Source organism: Lonchura striata, chromosome 5 (genome assembly GCF_046129695.1).
Source record: "Lonchura striata isolate bLonStr1 chromosome 5, bLonStr1.mat, whole genome shotgun sequence".
Lineage (NCBI taxonomy): Eukaryota > Metazoa > Chordata > Aves > Passeriformes > Estrildidae > Lonchura > Lonchura striata.
In genome coordinates this window covers 38,002,056-38,024,045 of record NC_134607.1, presented here as the reverse complement: position 1 = coordinate 38,024,045, position 21,990 = coordinate 38,002,056, and the positions used below count along the sequence as shown (strand labels likewise).

Sequence of the window (21,990 nt, the reverse complement as noted above, 5' to 3'; positions counted from 1 at the left end):
GTGTGAGATACCCAATTAAGTGATAGATCATACATTGACTGAACTGCCCCCAGTCACCCACTGCATTAAAATTCTGAGATAAACAACAAGAGGATCTTTGTTTTATTTAGGGTTGCCTGCTTTGAATCTAATTTGCCTTTTCTAAAGCAAGCAAAATTTATCTGTGTATGGCATTTGCAGACACTACAGTGGTCTTCTGATTAATTTCAGAGATATCCACACTCTTAGTAGTTAGGCTGTTAAGAATGAATTTATGCTTTATTACAAAAATAAGATTTCATGTCAAGGGTGAAATTTTAAAATTACAAAATCCTTGGTCTCACTCAATTCAATGGCTGCAGTGGGGCCATATGTTTACCTGAGACAGATGAAAACAGAGATCAAAATGGGTGAAACACTGGCCTAACTAGAAGATATTCACCTATTTCTCCATCCTTTTTTGCAATAAATAACCACAAACAGCATATATTATCACATCTTGCAATTAATTTTCAGATTTTGAATTGATGGACAGATGCAAACAGAAAATTAAACTTCTGATCTTAGAAAGGAAGTTAAATGCGATCATAAAAAGATGCTGATCTACAACAAAACAAGTGACTGTTTAGCATGCAAAGTAAGCAATACAGCTGATTATTTCAATGACTAATTAACTGTCATTACAGTTTGTTGTAGCATGGTATTCACAGCATACTTACAGTTCCTATTTAGACAAATATGATGTAAATGTTTTTAGAACTATAAGGCATCATCTTGGATAAAAAACATGAAGAAGATAGGAACCCAGAAATATCAGTAAAACAGAAAAAGGAAGAAAAACATGAGACCGTAAGACAATAGTAAAATAGAGGAAAGAAATAATCTGGGCTATATGAATGAAGAAAAATTGAGAAAATGAGGATGAGATGATGAAAGATAAGGAAGATAGAGAAGCAAGAGAAATAAGCAGTCTAATGACAACTAATCAAAGGATCTGAAATAAAAGTAGTACTTGTGCAAACTAAGGCATTATCTTACTATTGTTACAGTAAAATACTAGTTTAGCCTGATGCTTTACAAAGTAACATCAAAAGATTAAAAAGATATTATAGATAGTAAAGCCCTTCCAGTCTTACAATTCAGACAGTTGAATATTTCCTCAGGGTGATTTTTTAACTATTATCATTCATCCTTTTAGCTATACTTCATCCTAGAAAGCCTGCTTCGATACTGCATTCTGGACCCTTGACAACATTACATTAAAGATAATTTTAGTATTACCTTTCACAGTTACTGAAATGACATGATGAACTGAACCTAATGTATTTCTTGCTATACATTTGTAATTCCCAGAGTCAGCTTCTGAAACATCTATAATCTTGAGAGTTTTCTTGAAGTTTTCAAAAAATGTTCTGTTAGCTGGCAGTTCCCCACCCTCTTTGATCCAGCGGATTACTGGTGTGGGTCTGGAGAAGTAAAAACACAGATCAGTTTTAAGGACTGAAGAAAAGGAATATAAGAGTTCAATACATTGATTTCCTTAATATATGTTTTATAAATAATTATTTCAAGAGCCTCTACCCAGATTCTGGACCACATCCAACAAATATGAAAAATATGCCAGCATTTGTTTCTAGGAAATGACAAGTCTCACTAACATTGTCAATGGCCATCTGTTCATAGGATTAATAATTACAGAATACATTTGTCTGCTGATTAACCTAAAAAACCTGATGGTTAATACATGAAGACAAGCTTATACTTTTGAACTGATGCTCATGGTGCTTTTAAAGGTAACTTTTATAAAATGACAAGTTATAATTGTCCTTTATGTGAGCAATATCCTAATGCTTCATAAACATCATAAGGTTCACAAAGGAGCTGTAAGGCAACAAACATTTCTTGTGAGAAATCAAGAAAAAATGTCAGTGCTGAGCCAAGTATAGCTACTTGTCACTGCACTGAGTCTAAATCTTGGCTATGCCCCATGTTGTCCACTGAAGTTGAAAGTCATTCAAACATGTGGAGATATACTTTAAAAATTACAAGAAATTGCAATTTGTTGCTTACTGAATAGAATGTCCTCTCTCAAATGGTAATGGCTCTAAGCAAATGTTCCCTTAGCAGTCTAATATCACATATTTCACAGCACAGACACCTACAAAGATGACTTTTAATTATGGTGTCAGTGATAAGGAACAGTTGTTTCAAATAAAATCTATATCTGGCCCTTTGTAGACAAGTATTCCCTCACTGATTATTTGTTTTTTTAATTACATGACAGGTAAAACCACAATGCCATATAATATATTACAGTTAATTTTTTTCACAGGTTTTATCCAGCCATTTTACTAGAATTTGGATCACCTAATACTCTTACTGCAGAGTTGTTGTGAGTTTGTGGGCCCAAGTTGGGCAACTCTGGGGGCTCCCCTGGTAGGGAGTAGTTCTGTGTAAGGAACGAGAGATGCATTGGACTTTTTTGGTTTTTAGTTTTTGTTTATTGTTATCTTATTAAAACTTTAGCATATTGTTTGTGCTTAGACTTTGCATGCGTGAAAACAGCACAAAAATGGTTAACAGCTTTGTGTTGTAAGATCTTTTTAAGTTTAATCAAAAGCTAAACTACTCAATTTAGAAGTGACACTTAAATTTTTTATTTTTTAACTCAATAACTGACTTTTAAAGACTTGCAATGTAGATTTTTCTACTCAATTACAAGATACTACTTAAACTCAAGAAGAAAGAGGAAGAAGAGAGAAGAAAGGAACTTGAGATAACACCTTATATTTTCTATCTTGAACTCATCTATAACATACTAAAAATCTTAAAACTTAAATTTCTCACCCATGTAACATACTACACTATTCTTTACAATCTCTACAATTTATTTCACACTTTTGTGGCTTCTAGTTTACTTTGAGGCTTTGGAAGTTTTCTCTATGAATGAGGGTCAAAGTCAGTGTTTTCTTGGGAGTTAGAGCACCCCAGGGCAGACAGGGAGATATTCCCCTTGCCCTGGGTTCCCAAAGGTTGTCAAAAGGCATATAACTGTATTGCAGATGAAGATTACCTGGGCTGGTGCTACTTCCACTCCCAGGGGTGGTTTTGCTAGTGCTGCTGGGGCAGACACCTGAGGAGGCCACAGCTGAGACAGCTGCACTGATGCTCAGATCAAGCTGTGCCTAAGCATGCCCTTTGGAGCTCAAGCAAGTGAACACAGGTGCATGGTGCTGTGGTGCATGATTTGCAATTATTGGCATTTCTCATGGCTAGCTGAGAACACTGCATCACATGCCTTTGTGCACCATAAACATATTTACAGCTCTTGAAAAGGTTTTCTGCTTCTATTCCATAACCAATCTATTCTCAGATTTCTTCCTGAGAATGAAACTGATTTAAAAATCAACCTAATTCATTAAGTTAAATTTGCTCTTAGTAATTTTCTTTTTGCACAATAACCAGCAGAAGCAAACTTCTATTGCATTGAAGAAACAAGTACCAATTAAGCTCAATTACAATAAGAAATTAGATATAAGGACCTGAAGATTTGTTCTAACAATTCCCACCTAGCAGATCTACTAAGTAATTATTAACACATATAAGCTGTTTTCTTGGATTAGAACAGCAAATTCTTATCTATTTTTATATAATTTGAGAATCTAATGACTGCAAACTTAGGAAAACAACATAGGCTTTATTACTGACTGCAAATCTGTGGTTATGTGTTTGAGTTTAGTCTATAGCATTTCTTCCCTGTTTCCTTTAAAAACAATGCTATAAGCCATATCATGAAATAAGGTCTGGGGATATGAGAAGGCAGAGGCCACACATTTTCATAGCTGGTTTCAAAGTCTAGTGATGCCAAGTAAATGGTGGAGTTCCTTAAAAAAGCTCTTTCCATTTTACACTTCTGCTTCTTTGAAACACATAAGCTTATACAGCAGTCATGTTTTTAAGCATCTCTGAAATGTTTCCCTCTGTATTTATATTTAGAAAAAAAAATATCTCAAAAGTAACTCACAATCCTGCTGCAATGCACTCCAACAGAAGCACATTTCCTCTGAGTTCCACTTTGGTACTTGTGCTACCTGTTGGTGTTAGAAGAACTGGCTGCCTTTCTGTAACTGGCTTTGCTGGAACAAAAAGTAGTAAAACAATTAATTTCTAAATTTTATTCTAATGTCAATCAAGTGCATACATCCATTCTCACATTTTGAACAGAAATTTTGCTCCACATTGGCAATTTGATTAAAAGTCATTGTGCAGCACAACTACAAAGCTGAACACATTAGTTTTTTGACAGACATATCTGTTAAATGCCACAATTTTGAACACATAGAAGAGAAATGTTATTATTAAAAGACAGGAACAATTGATACAACACTTTTACATAGGTAATTGTGCAGTCTTAATCCTAAATAGCTGCTGTTTCATTCAACAGAACTCTAATGGGGAGTAAGGCCACTGGTGTGGGGCACAGTGCAAGAGAGTGCTACTGAAAAGTCCTGGGCTTCCATCAAAGTAAAAATAAAGCAAAGTTATTTTTAATCAGAACTATAAACCAATGGAGTGAAAGGTACTGTCTGCTTTGGAATAGGTTTTAATATTTTCTAGACAATGTGAAGCATTGTTTCAGAAATTAATCCTGGTATTTTCCTCTTACTATATATTTAACTTTAATTTAAACTGCTCCCCAGTCTTTCAATATAGAACCTTGATTAGCCCATAAGCAATAACCACAGTAAACACGCAGCTATAAATATAATACTAATTTCTGACATACTTTGTTGGCTTTTGAAGAATATGGTATTTCCTATGGCTTCATGGAATTCAGTTTTCTGTAATTATAGTGTTTTCTGTGAATACTCTAATGTTCTCTTGTAGCAATATTAATATATAGAATTAAATGGCTCTGAAGTGCTGTAAGAGTCTGAATCATTACAGTAAATAATTTTGTTTTTAAAAAATGGGATTAGAAACATAATAAACTCGAAGTTTGTTAAGGTACATATTTACTGATACATTATCATAAATGCAACATTTCGGTTTAATGCACTATGTACTGTGAATTCCTTAATAACCCATACACAATCAACTCAAAGTTGTGGGAGGGCAGAGAAGTCCAGAGTCAAGAATATAGCTGACAGTCACAGCAACAACTCATCTACCCAGTGCTGGCACTGCCAAGGGCTGCAGACTCACTTGGCCAGACTGTGAGTGCTCAGAACAATTACCTATGGTGGTTCTAAGCCAGGAGCCAACCCAAAAGTGTTTTCCACCCTAATTATAGCTAATACATTGTTTTGTATTCAGGTACTTATTTCTTGTTTGCCCCTTCTAATTAACATGTAATTCTTATGTGGAGAAGTAAAATATTCTGTGCCCATGTTTTATTTTAGATTAATAAAAGTTATGGTTTCATATGTGCAGAGCCCCATTTCACATGAAAAAGACAAAAAACTGGAATAAATATCAAGTGCTTTCTATGTCACCCAACATCAAGTGAAGAGTCTAGAATCAGGGGTGCTCCAAAGTCAACCTTGCTAAACACATATACATCTGTTCAGGAGGATTTAATTCAGAACACAGAAAAAGACCATTCAACATAGATTAATGGAAAGATCAGCTTAAACACCAAACAAATAGTACTTATTCTACCACTATGAATTTACTGGCAGATTCAGTAAGTTATTAAATGTGAAGTGAATCTGTTAGGTTCTTAATTGTTGTTATTTATTATGCAGCACATGACATTGAATAGTCCTAGTGATAATGAACTTAATCAAACTACTAGGCAAATTAGAGGAAAAATATTTAAAAATCAACACAATATAGAAGTAGTTTTTAAACTCTGCACCAGTGTGAAAACACTCTTTTTTTAGAAGTGTTTATATTTTCTATGAGCCGCATGTCACAAGAATATTGAAAAATTAAATATTTGTAAGCATCACACTGTGCAGTCCCTTTGCAAAGTATGTATTATCACCAGCACTAATTGATACCTTTATTAGAAACTGAAAAAGGAGCAAAAGATTAAGTAGCCATGGAGGTGAAGTTAGTTAACTAAATGCTACTGTAAAACAAGGAGCATCAGTGGGGACCAGTATAACTCACCACCATAAATATCAGTGTCACTCAAATTAGCAGCTATAGTGTCATTCAATGAATCCACTGAAATAAACAGAATATCATGAAGAAAGCATAAAAGAGGGATAAATAAAAGTTCTGGGAATCAAAAGGTGATGACATGGCCACAGTGAGTTAATCAAGTGATTGATTAATTTGTTTCAATAGTTACAATAATCATAATAACTTCATATTCTTGCACTGGAAAAATATTAGAAAACTGTTATTTTTTACACTGTATATACCAAATCTTAAACATTTTTTCAAAACACAAAGCCTTATAAAGTGAAAAATTACAGCTTTTAAAATCAATTATATATCAAGAAAACTGGAGATTACGTTTCAAGTTTATACAGTAATGTAATTTCTTATTCAAAATTGAAATGACAAAATTCCCTAGCATAACACAACTTTAGCATGTAACTTGAGAACTCCGGATAAATACTGTGCAAGTATGTAATTTGGTGATGCAATACCTACTTGAAAAGACTTTCACAGATATGGGCTGTTTCTGCTGTATAGTTTGCGTGTGATTAAATCTTGCGTAGCAGATATAGTCCTCCCGGGTGTCTTCTGGTTGTACATTAGAAAAATAAAGATCACCATTGAGACCTTGGGAAACTCTTTCACTTTGAGGCAGCCTTTGGAAAGCTAAGGGAAAGCAAGAACACATTTATGTTAAATATAATCGACACACTCTATTATGATCTGCAGACTCCACATTCATTCAATAACCCTTGTTTGTGCCTTGGTACATATACAGATGTTTCTAAGCTTCCTGATGAGATCCCTTGTCTACACATTCTTCCCCAGTGGGTTAATCTATGACTTACATTAAGATCTCCAGCTGCTTTTAGCTTCATGCTTTTGGGCTGTATGTCTGCTTGTTTCCTCAGTTCTACAGAAATGGAAATTCACTGAATTTTAACTTAGAAGGAAACTTCATCATCTGTGGTTTTGGTAACCACTGATCTACTATGTGGAAAAACTGCAAAAAGTCAACTGCATAAAAACCAAACTCACCATTATCCATCCAAAATATGATAGGTGGTGGTAAGCCAACAGGAGGTCTGCAGTGCAGTACTAGGGAATCACCTTCACGAACATGATTTGGTTCTAGTTTTTCTTTCGTCCACAAAGGCGATCCTATAGAAAGTAATTTTCACACACACACAAAGTTTGGATTGGAAAAACTTAAAAATTTAAAGGGAAAATGCACAAAGTATTCCAGAGAAATCAAAGAACTACATCCATCAGAATGTTAAATCCTTTTATGTTTACTAGATTTTCATTTTTGTTCTTTTTTATGTTTTCTTGGAAGAAAAGTACATCAATGCTTTATCGAAGGTATAATCAACTTATTCAAATTATTTTGTCTACTCACTGAAGGTTTGATAACAGTATCTTGCAAATTTTTAACTATACTGAAAAAAAGGTGATGTGCTAAAATAGAAAAAGGGGCGGACATTCCTGAAGCAGTATTAAAGCATTCTTTAATTAAGATGCGAGAACAGTACATATTAAGCTGAGAAGCTTGAAAACTAAACTGAGATAAAGCTCATAAAAAGCTGTAAAACAATCTACCATTAATCAAAAACATTTAGCTTCTTGTTATTTCCAATCTGTTATGTTTTAAAACTATTGCAAAAAGTATGGAGCACAGACTTCAAAAACAGAATAAAACTGCAGTCATCAATTAAGCCATCAAGTCAACAAATTATCCTTAAAGTCTTATAGATTTTATTCTAGCAGTAGTGTTATACATACAATTCAGTTTTAAGCATTATGAGGTTATCCAGGTGTATCAAGAAAAAAATGAAATTACAATTAAATTCAAAAAATTAAAAAAATTAAAATTTAATTTTTGCAAAAATGTCCTTGAGAGAACCTGTAATACAGCACTATACTTGAGTATTAGAAAATAAGCAAGTATGACTAGTAGCATGGTCATTTGGATGACTGAAGTTTTAGGACAAGAAAACAAAAAGGCAAAATGTTCGTAAGCAAATAAGAAAACCAAAGTGTTTCCCACTTTAGGAACATTAAGAGCTTTACTTACTAGAAGGCCTTATAACGATATTGTTGGAAATGGCTGCTCCTCGTTCATTCCTTGCTGTACACTGGTAAACTCCCTCATATGCTTCTGCTTTCCCACCATTCATAATATTTACGACGAGAGTCCCTGAATTTGGTTTCATTGTTACCTGTGCATCTTTATCTATATCAAAATGAGTTCCATTGCGTGTCCAGGAGAAGCTAAAACAACAAAAACAAAATCAAAAGTTTTTTCTTAGCTACTTTTTGTAGATTGTATGAAGAAAAAACTAATTAACAAAAATATATATTATATTTTCATTAGCAGATAAGTAAGACTTGTTCCCAAACTAAATTAACTAATAAAGCAATACAGAACTCTTACTATAAGAAATCTGACAATATTTTAAGATAAAAGTTTTGGCTGAACATATTAACAGGAGTTATTTCAAAGTTTATTATTTAAAAAAAAAATCCATTAAAAACTTTGGAGGTTAATCACACATGGAAAAGAAATTATTTCCTTTCTATTAAAAATGATGGAGTAACATCTGCAAGAACTGATATTGCTAAAGCTGCATTAGCATTTCCATTATAAAACCTATTCTTGAAAGGGTTTATAAACCTGTCTTTAAAAACTTGCTCAGGGCTGAAATGTGCCATCTCAGGCCCCAGCAGGAGACCATTTTTTAAAATTGGTTTGGCGATTCTGAAGTCATGCAAGTAAATTAAAGACTGTGGTGAGTTTGGTTTGAGCTTTTTTCACTATTCTAATGTAAATAAAATTCTCTAATAGAAATTATATCATCTGATAAACTTTATTTGACCTAGCAATTTTATACTGATACTACTCAAAATAAGAGGTGTTTTGAAAAACAATCCTTAAAAATGAAGACTGATTGAACTCATAATACATTGTAAAGAAGCACAGATTCACAGTCTTCAACTTAGACTAATAAAAACCACTTTCTTACTTATGCTCTGTTTATGGTCAGAAGTATAGTCACAGAGAGCTTGACCAACACCTATGAAATATTGAGCACTCACAGCTTCAAACACTGTCAATGGCAGTTCTTGTAATTTTTACATTTCAGCTTCACAATCTTAAGCACAAACACTCTTTCCGCTGGTTAGAATGCTTCCTAAAGTATAAATGTAAATAGTACTGGAAAAGGTCAGATTCTAACTGACTCAAATTGTGTACTGACCTTCTGCAGCAGGACTGGACATGACATTTGCACCTTATGTTAAGGGAGAGAAGAACTGGACCTGTAGCAGTGCTGCACCACAATGCAGTGTTCCTGGGAGGACTACCATGCATAGTGAACTAACAGAGAACCTCTTTCTTGAAACTTTGCAGGTGAAGTTTCAGAATGTGGGGTTTCTGTTGCCAATATTAAGGATGCAAGAAAGTGTTATGTAGATTGAATGAGAGGTGGAAAAAGTGGTACAAACCCCTGAATTTGAGATGAGTGATTTGAGATGAGTCAGAGTATTTGCTGCTATAGCTATAGGTAGCAGCACATCCACAAACCTTTATGCTAGGTGCTCTCACCAATAAGAAGCTATCATACTGATATCACATGATTCACACTGTGGGCTGAGAAAGTCCACCTTTGACTTCAGAGCTCTGGAGCAGTTCAAGTTCCAATATGCATTTGCAGGTTATCAAGAGTAAAGGACCAACCAGACTAACTATTGATACAAATTAAATAAATGTCGTATCTTTAAAAATAAGCAAGACTAGGTACAAGCTTAGAAAACTCGTTAGAAAATTCTGTACTTAAAACCTGTCACTCCTGTAGCACAGAAACAAAGCCATGTTTGATGGGGAAGGTGAGGATGTACACAGAGAGCCTTGGCACATGGTTCGGGTATGTCAGTCTCACAGGCAGCACTCTTTTTCTCTCAGGTAATTCCAACCAAAAGTGTTCAAGAGAAAACATCAGCAGAAGCAATACAGGTGTCTCAAAGTAGATAATCATCTGATCCTCCAGGAAAACACCCAGATTCTTAAAAATGGTATTGGGCCAGTGAAATTAAAATGCTAGTAAACAAAGCAGCTCTGTGGCACTCCTGTCCTTAACGGAACACTAGAACAGCTGAGAGTATCCCAGATAATCTCCATCGTCTCCATTCTGCTGCCCAGCATGACAATGACCATGACACTGAGGCAACCAGCAGAAGTAATCCAGAAGGAATGCTGTTTTTTCAAAAGAAATGCATCTAACAAGTTCTGTCTGTGTCTGAATGAGCAGTTTGAGATGGATCTTGCTAGTAAGATGTAGCGTAACACTGCTAGAGTAGAGAGAAGCACATTTCTGTGTTCACAGTCTCTGCAATCAGCAGCAGTTACTAATAACCCCAGAATGTATCATTGATGTTTCCAGTGCTATTGATGTTTCTCGTGCAGGTACTCAGTAACTTGAAATGAGTAACTGTCAAAGATTTCAAGATGCTGAAAGGTAATCTTAAAATGGACAATAAACAGGAATCTGATCCATTTCTGCCCAAACCAAAACTTAAGGATACTAAATACACAGAACTGCTGATCAATAAGACTGATACAGACTACATAACTTCTAACAAATTTTATTTCAAGATCAGCCTCATAAAATGGAATTATGTACAAAACATTACATTTGAATGTGTTGACATTATTCTGACTTTATTCAATGTCCATTCTTCTTAAAGACTATGCCTGAACCTGGTCCATTATCCAGCTCATAGTACAGCATGCCTCCTAGTGTGTTCCATGGGCATTTACCTATCTGCTCTTGCAATAATCAAGCATTATTTTACTGTTAGAGTTTTGAGAAGAAAACAAATGCTACAATTTCTTGATGACTCTAAAATCATTTAAATGTCAAGTGTGATAAGAGGCAAAATTGTGATACTATCTGGTAGCTGTGTAATTTACAGAAGTATGGATGTGCGATCACATTCATACATACAATCTTGATCTTGTTTATTTACAAAAATTACAGTATGTTCTCCTAGTTCTTCTATACTCTTAGGCCAATAAAAGCAAAAAAAAAAAAAAATGCTACTAACCTAGGAGGTGGCTTTCCTTTGGCTTCACACTGTATTACAATATTCTCTCGAGGGTCAACAATGTAATCTTTTGGAGATTGCTGAGTTATCGTAGGAGGTTGTGACACTTCATTATGAAATACAACAAAGAGAGATGATTTCAACAATATTTTCAAAGTATCACCAAGACACTTTTGTAAGCAGAGAAAGAAGAATTGCAGTTAGTAACCAAATCATTGACAGAAGAGTGTGTTTAAAGTATCCTTTGTATCAGGAGGCTGAAACTCTCTACCCTTGTAAATTAGTATAGCTATACTAACTTCCAACTGAGCTCTCCTGATTTACAGTGGATTAAGATCTTGGCTAAAAAGTTTAATGAAAATATAATTTCTATACCTCAGATTTCAACAGATTTTCACAAAACGAAAGGACACTCAAATTCTAAGTCCAACAAATCTAAAATCAAGAGTTGCAAGACATAAAGCTCCACAAAATGTTTTTTTTTATACAGATGGAAAAATATACATTGCTTTATGCTTCTAAACATTTTGTATATTTTCAAATTCTCTGTGGGTGAAACCTTTCCACACATTTCTTTTGCTTAACATACTGCATTAATCTACAAAGCATGCTTATAAGAACTACTTTTCAGGAGTAAAATGTATGTTATAAGCAAAAGACACTGTTAGAAATAACAAAAATAGTATCTAGTTTCTAAATAAAGTAAACATGTAGGAAAAGTTAAGCACTGATTCCCCTTAAGAAACCCATTAAAAATATAATCTTGTGAACTGTCCCAGGAGAATCAACAATTTAACATTTGTGATTTTTTCAAGTACTATAAAACAAGTAGCACAGAACAAAACTGATTGATCTGACAAAGCAGTTGGTGTCTACCTATGATAAGTAATTTATAACCTTTTACCATTATTATGTCCATTTTTGCATTAAAAAACGCTGTTTGTGACATTAAGATAGTGACAAAGGTGTCTTCCTCAACATTATGCATATATTTATAGTTTAGTGTCACCTAAATAAAGCTGTTTAATAACATGCCCATGAACATCCCTGTCTCAGTGCTGTAAATCCCCTGTCCAGCAATAAACTTTGCTTGTGCTTTGGGGTAATTTCTAGCCACTGGAACAAAATATTTCAATTATTAGAGTTAGCTGTGTTCTCATGCATCACTCTAGACAGTTAAAATTCTACAACTGGGATTTTTATTTAAATCTTCCTTAAGGATACCGTTGCATATTAAGTACTCCTTTGCACAGACAGAGGTACCTGTCTGTATAACCCCACCTGGAAGAAACAGTGAGGAAAAGAAATCAGATCATGGAATCATAACAAAACACAGCAGCCAAGCAGAACAGAACAAGCCATGGAGAACTGGGTTCTGCTCCTCACTGCACAGGGGAGAATCCTTGAAAGAAGAAGGCAACATTTTTACATGAAGCCTTCGTGTGTATTTCCTTAGGAGTACTTGAAGGCCGTCCTTTTCCCTCTCAGAGGCATTTCTCAGGTTCAGAGAATGTCAAGTGCTTCCTCGGGAAAAGCAAATATACTCTGAAAAAGGATATGACACAAACACTGCCCAACCTATAGGATATTCCATCTGATGCACATCAAAGACCTGAAATCTCCACTCCTGTGTTATGGACTGCACTTAAAACTGATTAAATTAACCATAAAACTAAAGCTAAGCTAGAACCCATAAGATATGAATTCTACTTAAAGAGCTAAATCCACTGTGGATATAAAAATATGTCCACATAAGATATGCAAATTGGTACAAATATATTCCAATAAATTTTTTACCAAATATATTTACTCCTGAAAGTAGTAACAAAACACTTCACATGCTGATATTGAGTGAAGATTTTAATGTCCAAATAGCACACCATCAAAAACCACACCATTAATTTATGCAGAATATCATAATGTTATTTTATGTACAGGAGTATTTTCTGAACACTGCATGCACAAAACATCTAGATACAGCAAACCAAATTATCAACAAGATGTCAGAATCACACATTTTTTGACTGCAAATTAAATTTGCAACACAATCTGTATTAATTTTCAGCAGCACACAGCCTATTTTTAGTGAAGAGTAACTTACATTCTTCTAGAAGTTTTGCTTTTATTCCCACATCAGAATCAGCAGTTGAATGGACAAATGGAGATTAAAGAGAAACATTCGTTAGTGAAGAGAAAATTAGCAATTTTGAGAGGGAAGGTAAGTATCTCTGACAAGTATATTGGTCACCATTAAAAAGAAAACTTTTAAAACATTCAGCACTGCAATCCATGCAGCAATGCCTGGATTTCCAACCACAATTTCCATTGTGTCAGATATTACTACATTTATCTTAAAGCTCTTGGCATGAGAAACTTTCCTGAAGTGTTGACTTTTTAAAGGCAACCATGCTATGTGATTTTGCCCTTGCAAGGACATAAAACACTAATACTGAGGAGACAACAACAAATCAGAATTAATGGAGTGCACTACACTCATGCTGCAGTCAAAATCAATCCACCCATATGATCACATGGAAGAACAAAGAGAATGCTTCAGGCTAAAATTACTCTTGTAATGACAAAAGCACCTAATTCTACTCAATAGACTTGCAAGCCTTTTTGGTTTGAAAAATAAATAAAGAAATAAAATTCATCTTAGCTCTCAGATCTTTATTGCTTAATTCTAGCATTTTGCACAAACACGTCTCTTCATCAATAGGCCAAATGTCCCTGAGTCCCTACATTTTCAGTCATTCCTGGTCTGCTTTCAGGAGACACTGACTAGGAACTAGTGAACTTGCTCTGAATATGAATTTCTAACATGGATGAAACCTAAATATTCAAATAATCAAATATGTTCTCACCACCAGGGTATTCTCTATGTGGGTACTCAGACCCACAAAAAACCTAAGTCCTTCCTTTGTGGTGCTCTCCCAGAGACAATTTTCATCATTATTTATGAAAGCTTATATACTATATATAAGCATATATATAAGCTTATAAATCATTATATATTAACCCATTGTCTTGCTCTTAAGATAGCGATATTAAAGAGGTGCAGAATTTATATTAGTTGCTAAACTACAAGATAGATTTAAAACACTATGGCCTGTAAAGATGTTTAAAGAGAAAAACTAAGTTTTGAAACTAACACATTCATTTATTCATCAAACTTTCAAAGCCTTTAACACGCAGCAAGTTGGATGTGATTCAGATATATTGGTTTTGTTACAGAAATACAGGTCATTGGTTCCATAGGCTTGTAAAATGCATGGGTAAAAAAAAAAAATCACCAAAGCACTTGCAATGTATGTCAATGATTATTAAAGAAAAACATGCATTTCTAGAAGGTAGGAAGATATCAAAACCACAGGGGTAAAGAAAACCATGCAGATTAGAATCACAGGCAAATTTACTGATGTATTAATCCATCAATTAAACACCAGCCCTAATGTTCTCTTCCCTGGAAATTAGTTTGACAAATGAATCATCAGTGAGAGGTGCAACATGGTTCACTGAATTCTGAAAAAAGTGATCATGTTTATCTTAGAAAGAAAACAGCAACTTGAAACATGAGTAGGTTAAGAAAATTAGCTATTGAGAATGTAAAATGCAGAAGCTACAATTGCTTCCTTCTCAGCATGGACTGCTACCTTCAAGATTCCCCACTAACAGAGTTATATATTAGACAAAAACTTTCGGTCTTGGGATTTCCCCTCCTCCAGATATTGCCTCATGTGTTAATGCTGGAGTTCCCTGCTCAGCACATTTCTAACATGTTTTTTAGTAAAAGTTCTTAACTGTTTTCAGGCACTGCTTAAGAAATCAAACAGCCTTACTTACCCTTTTGCATCAAAAAATAAGATGCTTTGAGTGTCTGAATTTTAGGTATTTGAATTTTTTTACTAGCTCTCACATCAGCTCCTGGGAACTCTTCTCTGAAGGCAAGGATGATTGTTTACGGCCACTAGGAACTGTCCTGGGATTTTTAGAGAATTATCAATATGATCTTAATTTCACAAATAATTAGCATTTATCAGGACTTTTCTGGCCTTCTTCAGTTGAATCAAACAATGTGTATCACTGAAGTGTAAGTACGATTCTGTGAGAATCCTGTGTTAAGCCTCCTCAACTGAACAATGTAACTCATTTTATATGCACAGGTTTTGAAAATCTTCAGTAAGTCAGTGGAAGTATTCACTTCACTGACTGAAGTGACCGAACACATTCTATTTTTAGCTCCATGTGGGAGTTATCTTCAGCTTTCTACAGAAATTATTTAATTAATCTTCTATTATTCTGCACTTATTAATCAGGTTAATACTTACAGTCAAGAGGTACATCCAGTGCAGAAATAATTTGGCACAGAAAGAGGACCAGGGAAGCTTTGCTTGTAGGTATGCTCATCTTTTTCATCATGATTTTAGGCTGTACTGAGTAAATCACACTTGAAGAATGTAGTTCAACTTCGTAAGACTAGATAGCTTGCAGTAGATATGTACATATAGACAAGAAACCTGATAAATAAAAAACAAAATAACGATATGCAGATAAAGTGGAGAGTTAAATGATCACATGCATCTTAATAATATTATGAAATACAAGCAGTCTAAATACTATATCTAAAGATAAGAGTTACACCATGTATTCTACTGAAACCCAAGAAATTCACAAATTCTTAGGTCACCTAGATCATAACACTTTCCTAAAGAAGCTAGTGAAGAACTCCTATAACCTTATTGAACAGAAATACAAGTGCCTCTCCTAAGAAGGATAAAGCATCAGTCAAACCATCTAGTTAAAAAAAAGAGTATATACTAAAGATAACAGTCCTCTGAAATAGATTTAGAAGATAAAAGCTCTGAATGCCCACCTAGTCTCTCCTTCAAGCACCCTGCACCATCCTTGGAAAGAGGCATTGTAGGCATCTGCTCCAATGAAAACATGCCAAGCCATGAATTTGCTAAGTAAACTGTGGAATCTTTCTGCAGCTTTGAGTTAGGTACCCCAACTTTTCCCCACTTTGGAGCTCTTTCTAATAAGACAGCTGTCGACTGAATACACAAGACTTCATACCTAGGCTCCTATTTCTGGGTATCTGATTTCTCTCAAAATATATAACATCAAAATACTTTGTCATTTCTAGCCTGAAACCAAAATGTAATTGTCAGCATATTCTCAAACACTTTTCTCCTCCTTTCATATGTGGCGAACTGTCAGAAAAGAAACTTAAGGGAAATCTGCTCTTTGAAATGTGCTAGATTTCCCCCCTCAGCCAAGCATGAGAGATCACATTAGCCATGCAGAATGATTCTGGTTCCCTCCTTATTTTCTGCATTCAAGACCAAGCTCCAGCTGACAAGAATATTGGAGGAGTGAAAACTAGCTGCCTGCAAGCCTCATCAGCATCACCAGTGACCTACAAAGATCTATGCAGCCCTAGAAATACAAACGGTGCTTGCACCATGCATTCTCAATAAATGAACATCCACCAAGAAACTACTTCCCAGATGGATCAGAAAGTTCACAATGATCAGCATTAATTCATCTTGAAGAGAACACTTGCTCAACTCTGGCTACAGATATGAAACACAAAGCTATCCAGTCCACAAGGAGTTAAAGTTGCAAAGAAGCAGCTGCTTTAAGAATGCTAAATTAAGAGTTTGTGCTTGCTGAAGTTACTTAAACCAGTCTGTGGTAAGAATTTCCCTCAATTTTCACATTACAGAAGAAAATATTCCTCTTAATTGCTTCTGTAAATTATTTTTCTCTTTGTACAGTCCTCTGAGCACAGACTGGAATTAGAAACTAGAACTGAGGCATGGAGCTCTACTTCTCATCATAACCTCATAAGCTCTACTACTCATCATACTCCCTGATTCTTACTGTCACTATCTGTAAAACTGATTTTTGTTTCAAAATACGAATATTCCAGTAGGTTAAAATTCTAGACATGTACTACTTGGAGTTGCTGGGAACTGCTGACTGGGGCATCATGGAAGAGAGCAAGTTGCTTATCGACACACCAAACTATCTCTAGGACTGCACACCATAATGTAACAACTAATTATTTATCATAGCAGACTAGAAAATTTACAAAAAAACTCATCAGTAGAGAGGACACTATAGTTCTGCCCTTTGCATAATTATTTACACAAACTGGAGCTGCACAAGCAGACAAGGTGTCATGCTAACCTACAAAATACTCAGAAAGGGATACAGACATGTAGCAGGAAAACATGAAAAATACTCAGACTTTCCTAGAAAACAAACTGAACTTTCCTACATTTTAAATGAGCACCCTAAATTGCTGGGGGTTGAGCTGGGAAAGGTGAGAAGTGTTTTCTCCATCCTATTTTGGCACATACAGTTTACTATACTCCTGCTGCAGTGAGCAAGGGGAAGGAGTAGAGCTTTGGTCAAGAGTGCCTGAGAACACTCCAGCAATGTTTCCTGCAATGAAGTGCTCTCCAGAAAAGCTGATTTTATTACAGTAACTGCAGCTGTCTGCTCTTCTCCAGTTAAACTAGGTTCTCACCCACTGCTCTCCTAATCTTTATGTCTCCTCATTACAGTATCACCACAATTATCAAGGTGCCCTCTCTGTGCAGTGACCTGGGATTTACAGGATACTTGAAGTATTATGCAAGTGAACCTTTACTTCTATTGTTTCTTCTCCATGCAATTTTTCAGTTCTCCTTACAAAACCCTGAAAACCTGATTATCCACTTTATTGTCTTGTTCTTTTGACATGTAAAATGAGTATTGCAGTGATTTGAGAGTATTGTAAAATTAAATTGCAATTGCTTTGAACAAGTACAAATGAATACACAAGCACTGTTGAATCAGGCAGGGGCAATTAAAATGATTGGGAAAGTAATACTCTTGAGAAACTGTCTCATATTGTCTACCTCTGCTACTGCAAAGTTCCAGTAGGATACCTATTGAATCTGCTCCTGGGATGTTTGGATATAATATGGGAATTCAAACTCAGAGAGCCAATGCACCCTAAGGCTAAGGGTTTGTGATAAAATATTACTGAAAATGATTTTAGGTATGTCAGCACAACTGGCTGATCTTGTTGAATATACTCAAGATTACATCTGGCATAATTTAGTATGAACACAACAGCTGCTATGTAGAACTAAACATTGCTTTGACATAACATTATCTGCTACAAAATCAGGACAGGTCTCTAAGCACAGATCAATGTAAAGGCTTCAATTGCAAAACTTGAAATATTTATACAGCAGATTGCCTTTTTCTCCAGATAATTTATTTACAATGTCTTGTAACTGAGACATTTTTCCCTACCCTTCTCATAGGAAAACACATATATTGTGACAGTTTGTTCAGGAGTTTACCCAGCAATTTGTAAAAACCAAGATTTTCTATACCTGCATACCTCCTATGTACCTAAAAAAATGTCACTTGTTATGTCTTCTGTGCTTCTTGATGAGATGCTGATTGTGACTAACATGGACTAAGGGTTGAAGCTATGGGATAGCAAACAGGAGTAGAGTTAAATTAAAATGCATAAGCAAGTGCAATAGTATTTAATAACAAAGTGTAATTTCAAAAGGCAAGGGTTGTATTTATGTATTACTAAAGAACCAGGATCAAGTGAGAGACATCAACCTTTTTTTCATTTGGAAAAAAAAAAAGCCAAACAAACAACTGCTTTTTAAAAATGACCCACAGAAAGCCACAATTAGAAGAATGAAGGCACCTGAGGTGAGCCTGAGGTAGACTATATGGCAGAAGATCAAAACACAGTTGGTTCCCAGTGGTCTCTTCACTGAGACCATTTGGCTATAAACAGCAAAACCAGATACTTCACAAACACTGAAGGAGCTCGGAAAACCTGCATGTACATGCAAGGTATAATTTGGAAGTCAGAATTCAGGATTCCTTTTGTCACTCTAAAAGGACAAGGATCTCCTTAATGTTAAGAGCTGAAGAGCAAATGAATCACAGAATTGTTAAGGTTGGAAAAGACCTTCAAGATCATCAAGCCTAGCTATCAGCATATCACTGCCAAGTTTGACAGTTCACTATGTTTCTAAGTGCCACAGCTACATATGTTTAAATACCCCCAGGGATGAGGTATTCACTTCCCTGAGAAGCCTGTTCCAGTGTTTGATAATTTTTTTGGTAAAGAAAATTTTTCTAACATTTAATCTAAACCTTCTCTGGAGCAATTTGAGACTGTTCCCTCGTGTCCTTTTGCTTGCTACTTGAGAGAAAACACTAGTACATCATGGGTTACATGCTTCCCCTCTGAAGGAGCATCCATCCTACCTACTCACTCTGATACTCCCTGAATCATCTCTAGGCACTGTAGAATTACAATTGGATCAGGTCAGTATTTGCCAAAGAGAGTGTTAACAACTGAACAGTATCCACAACTGTAGAGCAAACACCCATATGCATGCACACACAGAGGATATATTACTATACTGTACCAGTACTGAGTAATACTGATTTCTAATTGGAATATTAATACATACAGACACACTATCAATTGACACCTCAAAACTGGGTCAATTGAGGCTCTAAATGACAGAGAGGACACACCTTCCCCCTAGCTATCTTCAGCAGAAGCATACAAGATGCTTCGTTTCCTTGTAAGTGCAGCTGCAATACTTCTTTCATAGGATGGAAGAGCATAAGGAAGTGTGTTTACTGAAATTCAACCTAGTGCAAAGTTAGACAGTATTTTCTAAACATAATACTGTTTCACAGAGATTCACTGATTATGCATTTCTACTTAATTACATTATTTTTAAGGCAAAAGGTCTTTAGAAATGTGAATGGAAACCAAGGTCAAGAAATGTGAAAGAGTTATTAAATTGCAAGACAGAAAAACTAGAATATTTCATACACATTAGGAAAAAAAAATCATTATCTTCCATATAGACATGACTGAATTCATGCAGAACATGTTAGACAAGTTAGACACTGGAGAGATTAGAGAAAAATTATTACTTTGCAAAAAACTTCCTCTGCTTCATTTGTCTGAAGCTTATATTTTTTATTCACAGTGAAAGACAGATATAATTAAAATATACCAAAAATAAAGTTCTCAAGTAAATCTGTTGCACAGCAGTCTTATATCCGCAGAAACATGAAAATAAATTTAAATTATTTGTACATTAAAAAAAAGTGTTGCAGATTATAATCAAAAAGCACAAAATGCTTGCTTTTGAGGACAATGGAAATGTCCTTATCACTTTATGAAAGGTCTTTACAGGACTTATGTGGTTTACACAACTACGCTAACTATGCAAGTATTAATAAAATTAATAAAATATTTTTGAACAAATGGTTTCAAATTTCACACTACTTTTTTAGGTTATCCAGTATTTGCAATAATAGGTCACATAAAAATGTTAATTAGAAACAACTATTTAATTAAAATCTTTCAAATAAAAACAGATAGCAATGCACTTAGTATTACACTACCTAAGTGTCATGGACACAACACTACTTGAAAAAATAATGCTATTTAACAAGAATAATTCTAACTGTTTTTATGGAGGTTGTATAACATAATAGACTAAACACCCATGTATGTGCTGACATACCTGAGTAGTATTCAAAATTCTGCTCTTGAATAATCTTGTAGTCAATTAAGTGCCCACTGCTTTGCTTTCCCCATCCATCTCTTACCTATTAGATGTAAATTATCCAAGTTATGGTCTATTTCCAGGTAGCTGGTCTTAATCAACTTACCACAGGACTCATAGCTTTAGAGTGTCTGAATAGAGGTGTCAATAAAAAGAAATAGCTTTTAAAACTTTCTAAAAGCACACCATAGAAGAACTATTTCTCATCCTCTAGAACTCCGGAAAACACCACACTGCTTTGCTCCAAGTTTTTAATTTGTCACAATTTACACAAATCCATCCTTTAAAGTCATTAGGGAATACTAAATAATTTTCTGTGATCTATTTATGAAGCTTAAGTCCATTGCTTTGGATTTGGCTACATTGTAGATGGTATAGAGACATCCATTTAAGATAACTGGATGAAAAATAAAATATGTACACAGAACGCCTGAATTCAACAAGATCTCCTCAGGACTAATTCAGATGCTTCAGGTACTTATTAGGGTTAGATGTTTACATGCACTTAGCCGTATGCCACACTCTAAATGTTCTCAGCAGTTCTATATACAGCAAAAAACATCTGCCTGGTTACACTCTTGAACTGCCATTACACTCAGCATTACTGCTTTGGCTCTGAGAATGTACTTAAGCAATCATAGTGGTCTCCTTCCTTTCCATAATCATGTCATAATTTGCAGTCTCTCTACTCTCACTCCCTAATTTCCACTAGAAGAAAGCAAATTAGTCATTGAAACATCTTTACTGACAATCCTATATTAAGCCCTGCTGACTGGTTTGTTATTCATCAAAGTCTGGTCTGTTTTGTTATATAGTTCAATTAATGTTTGTATTAATTAGTTTCACACAGCAGTAAGTCAAATGCTTTTCAAAGTCTTTTACAGTGACACCACCATCTTACCAAACTTGTAATTTTACCAGATATTAAAAGATTAAAATCAAGTTTTTGTCAATCATTTGTTTGACAAGCTCTACTTTCCATAAAACTCTGAGCAGAATCAATTTTACTCAGGCCTTTAATTTCTTATCAGCTGAGTCCCCAATCAGCTTTTTCCATGTGTTCACTGTGATTTATATCAGGCTATATTTATCCTGCTAAATCTGCTTGTCTATTCTGAATCTGGGCAGAACACCAGCTATCTTCCAATCTTAAGGAATATATTAA

General features: G+C 34.9%; 1 protein-coding gene across 31 annotated transcripts in view; it reads right to left on the bottom strand.

Annotated features, from left to right (window-relative positions):
• The window catches only part of NRCAM (neuronal cell adhesion molecule), a 143,071-nt gene that overhangs the window by 49,473 nt on the left and 71,608 nt on the right, over positions 1 to 21,990 (bottom strand). For 15 of the 31 annotated variants that reach the window (XM_021545279.2, XM_021545282.2, XM_031507912.2 and 12 more), the window contains 9 exons: positions 15,525 to 15,713; positions 13,298 to 13,315; positions 11,197 to 11,302; positions 8,168 to 8,364; positions 7,132 to 7,254; positions 6,589 to 6,759; positions 6,097 to 6,153; positions 4,004 to 4,115; positions 1,261 to 1,445 (listed from right to left, as the gene is read on the bottom strand). In XM_021545279.2, coding sequence (XP_021400954.2) covers positions 1,261 to 1,445; positions 4,004 to 4,115; positions 6,097 to 6,153; positions 6,589 to 6,759; positions 7,132 to 7,254; positions 8,168 to 8,364; positions 11,197 to 11,302; positions 13,298 to 13,315; positions 15,525 to 15,615 — 1,060 coding nt within the window. In that variant the 5' untranslated portion in view covers positions 15,616 to 15,713. The remainder of the gene's footprint in view (positions 1 to 1,260; positions 1,446 to 4,003; positions 4,116 to 6,096; positions 6,154 to 6,588; positions 6,760 to 7,131; positions 7,255 to 8,167; positions 8,365 to 11,196; positions 11,303 to 13,297; positions 13,316 to 15,524; positions 15,714 to 21,990) is intronic. The other 16 variants (XM_031507913.2, XM_021545284.2, XM_021545289.2 and 13 more) reach the window with 3 other exon arrangements.